At 25.2% G+C, this 7,937-nt stretch overlaps 1 protein-coding gene across 1 annotated transcript; it reads left to right on the forward strand.

Annotated features, from left to right (window-relative positions):
- Positions 1-250: 250 nt before the first annotated feature.
- Positions 251-1,694, forward strand: LOC119669735 (NAD(+) hydrolase sarm1-like). The gene is made up of 7 exons (XM_038079748.1): positions 251-321; positions 380-496; positions 550-738; positions 800-940; positions 1,004-1,165; positions 1,223-1,386; positions 1,443-1,694. Exons 1-7 carry the CDS (start codon positions 310-312, stop codon positions 1,465-1,467), a joined length of 810 nt encoding a protein of 269 aa, XP_037935676.1. The 5' UTR covers positions 251-309; the 3' UTR covers positions 1,468-1,694.
- Positions 1,695-7,937: the final 6,243 nt, after the last annotated feature.

Consider the following 7,937-nt stretch of genomic DNA (forward strand, 5'->3'; position numbering starts at 1 on the left):
TTATATTTTACAAGTAAATAAATACGAAAACAAAAATCAGCTGTCCTAAATATTTTTAAGACTAATATGAACAAAATATATTCGAATTTACAATGATGCACATTCAACGATGCACAGACATCCTAAACACCCCTATTATTAATAAAAAATTTCTGGTATCATACAATAATAAACTCTGTTATAAATATATTAAAATACATCACAACATAATTTTTATAACGACCCTGTTTAAATTTTTCATTCTTTGACAAAAAGCTGATTAAACGTCAAAAGCACTTCGTAATTTAAATTGCTGGCCTTAAATTAACAATGGAGCAACAGGTATAATTGCCTAGGTTTGTGTTTTACGTTTTAAATAATAATAAACAAATATTTTTAGTATACTTTATTGGAAATAAATAAATTATCTAATTATAAATTGGAGCCTGGTTCTGTTTATTTGATTGGTAAAAGTAATGAAAAAAAGTCTCAACAATGTATAACAATACATGACGAGGTGAGTAATAATTTCAAATTAATTCATTAGAATTACTTATGAGTCAATTTTAGTCTTTAGATATAAAGCATGCATTAATTGAAGTAAACATTGAAAGCGTTACTCTCATTGATCTACAAAGCACAAATGGTACATTTCTTAATGGACAAAAATTAAATCCGTTATGTAAAACAGTTATAGACACTACATCGTCGGTACAATTTGGTAATGTGGAAGCTAATTTAGTAATCCTAAAAATACAAGTAATTCTTAAGAATAATATATATGATTAAAAGCAAATTAAATGTTAATTATGTTTTGCAGGATAAAATCGACAATTCAACAAGAATACCGAATGAATGTTTGGCAGAGGCGAATGATTTAAATAAATTAATGGAGAAAACTAATGATGTTTTTGTTAGTTATACAAAATTCACTGACTTAACGTTAGCTAAATTTGTTAAAGTTAGTTAAATAAATAAATTTGTTTGTTATTTGGACATAAATTCTATAGTTTTTGTATTTTAGATGCAACTATATTTGCGTGGATTCTCTACCATTATAAGTAATGACGACGTGACTATATCCCCTGTAGAAACAATTAAAAGTATTAGTAAGTCAAAGTATTTCGTTTTAATCATCTCAACGATAGAGAATGAACAAGAAACTAATACTAAAAGAATTCAGGAGGTAAAATACTTAATATTTACACAAAAGAATTACTTTACATACAGCCTTTATTTATAGGAACTCATAGCTGCAAATCAAGCGAAATGTAAAATTATTCCTATAATAGATAAATGGTATCAAAAACCTGTAACTTCACTGAATAATGTACAAGAAATATGTAATTTAAATAAAATATATTGGGTACATGATTATGAAAATGCTTGCATGGAAAAAATTGAAAGGTAAAGAGCATTTATTAATATTTAATCTTAAATAACTTATTTTTAATTATTTTCAGATTGATGCGCGGAGAACTACTTTAGAAAGAAAATTCATAACAGTATTCAACCAAAATTGTGCAAACAGATTTTTTTTCTAGAAAAATCTCTATTAAGTCTTCAGAATTTTAAAATGTGTTCACTTGTTTTTAAATTTATTTATGTATATGTATTTATATAAAAAAACTAATTGCGAGTAACTAATCTTACCATTCAGAATGCAGTTGAGATTAAAAAAGAAACAACTATTTATTAGAAAACCAGTATTTTTAATCTAATTAACTACTGTAATACTCATTCAATAATTCAATATTTATGTGGCTGCATCCATATATATCCATATAATCTCTTATATTTATAATTTAAACAATTTTTAGATTAATATTTATGTATGAAACTGGTGCATTCAATGTATTTATTTATTTATTAATAATAGTTTTAAATATCAAAATAATAATAACTGCTCTCTGAATATATTAAACTGTTTTAGTTGAATAGAATGAGCTATTTTGAGTGAATTATATATTTTACTAAAAATATAGCCAAAATACAAAATACCTACATTTTGGTTTCTTTATAACATCAGTATGCTACCAGTCATAGAGAAAATTACTATATGTATAATGCTTGCTAAATTAAACGAAGTCACTATTAGGGTAAGAGTTTTCTGAGATGAACAATTGAATTTTAGAGCAAATCATTACACTGTCCGGCAATTTATTAAAGTAATTAAAGCGTTACACTCATTTGTACATCAAAGAAAGTCAAAAGGTCTAAAATTACTTCGTATTAAGAAAGCATTTTATAAAGTTTTGTAAGTGATACTGATAATTAAAAAGCGAACTCAACGTTTTCCACCCCCCAACTCATAAGGATACTTGGAAACTTTTTGATAAATCGAAATTTCCGAATAAAAATTTAGAATTATCATCCCATTAAAAAAAGATGAATGGCAGATCTTGTGTTATTTTCCGCTTTCTTCAATGCTTTATCTAATATATACAACTGACATTCCAACAATAAAGTCTAATGTGTAATCTTTGTACGCTGCTGTTTTATTCTTTGTGTAGGTGATCTTACTTACAAAGGGGTATATTTGATAAATATTGGAAGATCAAATTCAATTATGATAAAATAAAAGTAATTCATAAAAGTCATCAGAATCAAAGGATGTTGGCAGTCAATATTGCAAAAACTGAGTACCACGAACTGAAATTTGCAAAAAACTGATGTAGATGCAACTAAAATTTCTAACGCTCAGCAGCTGCAGATTGTTAAATTAAAATAAATAAAATAGTTTTTAAATAAAAACTACAATTTAAATGATGTAGATTGCTGGGTTTTCTCAGTGCCGATCATATAAAATACAACCGGTGGAGGAAGCTAATATACTGGCTGTTAGGAACACCATCATTAAATTAGAGTTCACAAATCACCTCAATTTTGGACAATTAAAAATTTTTAAAACTGTTGTGGGTTTAATATTGTCTAAGACTAAGAATTTAATATCAAAATTAAAATTGTGGCATTTAACTGTCTTGTTATGTTCTATTCCTCATGGCTAAATCTACCAGAATCGTCGTCATCGCTACTTATTTTTTAAATTGTATTTAAGTTTACAACGATCTATCATTAGTTCAGTATAACTTTTTGTGTCTTGTCTGCTGCTTAAAAAAATTTTCACTATTACTACTTTAGAGTTGATTAAATTGTTTACTCGGCTTATGCCCTTTTGAATTCTCCAAAAGTCAGTGAAATTATTTTGGTCCCATGAGACAATTGTCTGCGCCTTATTTTAACCCCATTTAAGTAAGCACTTTGTGTTTTTTTATATGTACAGATTCCAGGTTAAAGCTATAGATTTCTTCCTAGATAAGTTAGGGAAAAGTTAGATTTCCAAAATCAATTTTAAGTTAACTACAAGTGCCAAACAAATTTTAAGCTTTTTGACTACGTGAGAAAATATAATAAATACATATGAATAATAATATAATACTATGTTTACATTTATAATTATCAAATATAATTAGCATACATTACGTGTACTAAAACACTTAGTATATTAATAAACAATGTTTTCATCTGGAAAACAAAAATTTTTTATTGAATTTATTTATTATTTTTATTAATTCAACAAAATCAGATTAAGAAGGTCTGAGATGAACAATTTGAAAGTGCATTATAATTGAAATGTTATATAATTTTTTGATATATTTTATTAGATTTATGTAGATATATCAACAACGTTTTAAAGTTAATAGGTCTTCTTCTTCGTGATTGTTTATTAAATATAATATTTTTAATAACTGGAAAAAATTAAAAAAAGCTAATAGTAATATAATATATGCAAAAAAACGTTTGTCAATTTATTTTTAATATTAATTTTATTTTATTTGCTTAATTTTGATTTATATTTTGTTTTCAATTATTTTGTTTTTACTTCTTAACAAATTCGAGTAAAAAAACCAGTATTTTTGTCGAAATCAAAACAAACGAAAAAGCTTTTTGGCTGCTCGCTTATTTCAGTGCAAATTTTGAAATGTTTCTACAATATTTATACATTTCAACAAAGTCTACTTTGCTTTAATTTTTATTTCCAAAAATAATTTTTTTTCAACGCAAAAAATAATATAATATTTTTAATAAATATAATTACATTCTAGTCAAATATATAATATATATTATCGAGACACATTAAAGCTCCGCCACAGCTGCTGAATGTGGGAAAAATTGCGCAAAAGCTTTCTGAGTTTGGCAAGTTGGTGAAAAAATCTAAAAATTCGGTGCTTTACTTCAGTCGTAGTCGCAACCTCACGTTGGTAGTGTTTATGGAAATTGTGTGAATAAGAAATATTTCAGACAATTAACGGAATATAATATTTTTGAAAGTACTCAACAAGGAAATCAAATTTTATTAGAATACATTTTGTTTGATTTTCGCGTAAATTGAAGAAATCTCTGCAAATTTTCATCATGGTGAGTGAACACAATGTCATTTTGAATATAAAAAAAAAATAACATTTTTGTTTAGCATTTGTTTACCTTTTGTTACAAAAATTTTAGAGATAAATTACTTTTTTATTAATATTTAAAATTTGTTTTGATTTAAAGATTTTTTTTTTAACATTTTATTTAATAATTTTAATTTTTATTTCTCATTTTATTTAATCTTTTATTTGGCAAATACAAACATTACAGCTTCAACGAAAGTTGGTTTTTTACGTTTTTCTTTTTTTGCATTTACTTTGTGATTCAAACAGTTTTTTATAGCCTCAAAACGGCCTTGACCCAATTGACTTTGCCATTCATTCTTTATAACACGAAGTAAGTTGGCTTTGAGCAGTAAATGCATATAACATATACATAAATGCAGTTATATGTATGTACGCTTACGAGATATACAGGTACAACACACTCGTATGAAGGAGGGTTGCGTTGAATATGTGAGAAATTCGTAGCATCGTTTAGTAGTTAAGTTATGTAGTGTGTGTAACGTGCATTGACCTTGGCCTTTACGAAAGGTACTTTGAAAATAATTGCGCGGGAAAATTTTCTTAATAATAAACAATTTCACATTTTTTTGCGCTACTAACAAAATCGATTGCATAAGAATATTTTTATATTATCTGATTTCTTCTTAGAATATATATATATGTGAGTTAACATATGCAAATATACAAATATATGTAAAATATATGCACTTATTCAGCACTTTTTACAAAAAAAAAAACAAAATATCAGCTAGTCTACTTAGTATAAGGAAATGTCGTCATATTTAAAACTGATTAAAAATAAGATGATTGAATATTAAAAAATTTATTACCGTGAAAATATAAAAAAAATAATGTGTAATTATTTACGTAAAATCGTTAGTGGCGAACACACCTCCTAAATTCGTAATTGAGTTTGTAGCGTTGAAGTTCGAAAGTGCTAAGGTACGAAGTTCAAGTGTCCGTTAAGAGTGAATGTTATTGAATGCACTTATTAACGTCATATCACCGAATCCAGTTTATTAGATTTATTTGCTTAATAAACTTAATTTTTTTTTTTATTGTTCAAATTGTTAATGATAAGCTTGGGAAAATTGTTATTAAGTAAATAAATTTTTATACTAACAATTGATTGACAATTGATATAAAATCAAATAGAAAAAATTAAAATAACAACTAAATATTTATTATAGTGAAATAAATAATGAAGCTATTATTCAGATAAAACAAGGAATATAATATAACAAAAATTTGTATAATGTAATAATTTTTTGTATAATGCATATAAGTCGCATATCACGTAATATACTTTGATTTTAATAATCCATATATAATTTTTAAACTACAAATCCCAAGTATTGTACTTAACAAATTTGATTCGTCGTTGCAATGTTTTAATGGATTTAACAAATAAATAGTAAAAATTTAATTACAATTAGTTACAATAGTATTAGTAATTTAAAGAGTTATAATATTAACAGTAAATATATAGTGATTTATTATACAATGAAAGATTATGTCAAATATTAGAAAGATGATAACAGAAGGTATTTAAATATAGCTTTAAATACCTCAGCGTTGTATGCTATCTAAAACACAACTTCATCCCTCATTGAAGCCAAGTCTTCCGGAATTTTACATTCAGACATGTTCTACTTAACAAAACAAGTTATTCAGGTATAATCAACTTAGTATTAAGACCAAATTGATTGTTTATCAACAGATTTTTCGCAATTTATTTAACTTCGCGTTCACAATTTGACCCAGTCGACCGTAATAGTACACGTTCCTTTTTTTGACCAAAAAGCCATTTATGATTTTACTAACTACTTACTTAAATAATATCTTCCTAAAATTGCTCTTCATTCTACTGGTAAAATGTAAGAAGGAGATTAATATTTGTTACCTATTCCTTCGATATTCTGCATCCTAAAGGTTCTTCTGTTAAGCTCCATCAAACTTTTTCTTATAGAACGCTTCAATGATTGACTCTCAATTTTGATGAGATGCATCAGTTCCTTTTTATTGCTATACTTTAAAAAAAACAAGTACAATTATCATTAAGAAAGTAATCAAAAAGTTATATATATATAGTTTTGTCAAAGGTTTAATACCCTTCATATGGAGTTATTCAGTGTAAAAAAACTTTTTACTTATTTTTTACGTATAAATATTTTTTTAAATTATTGGTTTAATTTTAGTTGCTTAACAATATATATATAAAAAATTAATTTCTGGTACTTATTAAAAAAATGTTATCAAGTAGAAAATAATTTTAAAAATGAAAGAGTTTTCTATTTCACCAAAATTAACCAATAATGCAAGAACAGATTAAAAATTCTTTTCTGACTTTCTTAATCAATATTGGAAGCTGTAAACTAATTTAGACCAGAAACAAGTATGGGCGTATCTTTAAGTTGGCACCAGAAATGTGTTCACTTTTACATATAGAATATAGAATGTAGAATATAGAATGTCACCTAATCACCTAAGTTAGATAAGCATATTGGTTCACATTCACTGAAATTAAATAATTATATGAAAGTAAAAACGTAGAAATATCTAAATTATCACATTAATACTATAGTATAATTATAAATAAAAAATTGATGTCCATGCCAAATAGAAGTTAATGTTCTATTTTAAATAGAATAGGAAAAAAACTGTAAATATTTAATTAAAAAAATCAATTTTTAAACACTTGAATTTTTTGAACTGATAACACCAAATTCATTTCGGATATTACCAAATTTACAATCTTAGCATTGGAACTGTTTACTATTCTTAATTGCTCATAAAAATGCATCTGATTAAAACTGACAGGCTCTGAATTCTGTGACTATATTTGGGTAAGGAAATTTTTATCTTTAGCTTAGTACTAATATCCAAGCAAAAAAATTGACTTAAAACTTCATATGGAGAAAACGTTCCACAAAAATTGTATATTGTAGAAAATTTTTTATATGGTATTTTATGTATTTATTATTATAAGACCTAATGTTATATGTTGTAATGGTAATGTTGTATTAGGCTAATTAGTCAATTCAATTATTGTTATAAATAAAAATTGAGAAAAACAACTTATATTATTTTATATTAATTTTTATTTTATTTACAATATTTTAACTTTAATATAAACTCGTTTTCAAGAGTTTATGACAATTTTTGATGTGAAATGGATGGAGTTTATTATACCACACTTCCGAGCAATCCGCCTGTAAAACGAGGTCATTAGTACTCATAAGCCATAACTAGTTTGTGCGTTGTTATTAAAAAAATGTGTACTTCTCTACTTTCACAAAGAATAACTAAAGTAACTATAGTATGATTGATAGAAAATTCTTTAATAAAAAATGTTCGAAAGATAATAATAATTGATTTTTAAAAATATTAACAAAATAGTTTCCCGAAAAAATGATGAAAAATTTTTCAAAAAAACATTGCTCTAATTTCTGATCTTATTTACTCACAATAATGTATTCAAAATCAAATTAGAAGCTGTATTAAGGACCACCATTTCTAAAA

Source organism: Teleopsis dalmanni, chromosome 1, assembly GCF_002237135.1.
Source record: "Teleopsis dalmanni isolate 2A chromosome 1, ASM223713v2, whole genome shotgun sequence".
Lineage (NCBI taxonomy): Eukaryota > Metazoa > Arthropoda > Insecta > Diptera > Diopsidae > Teleopsis > Teleopsis dalmanni.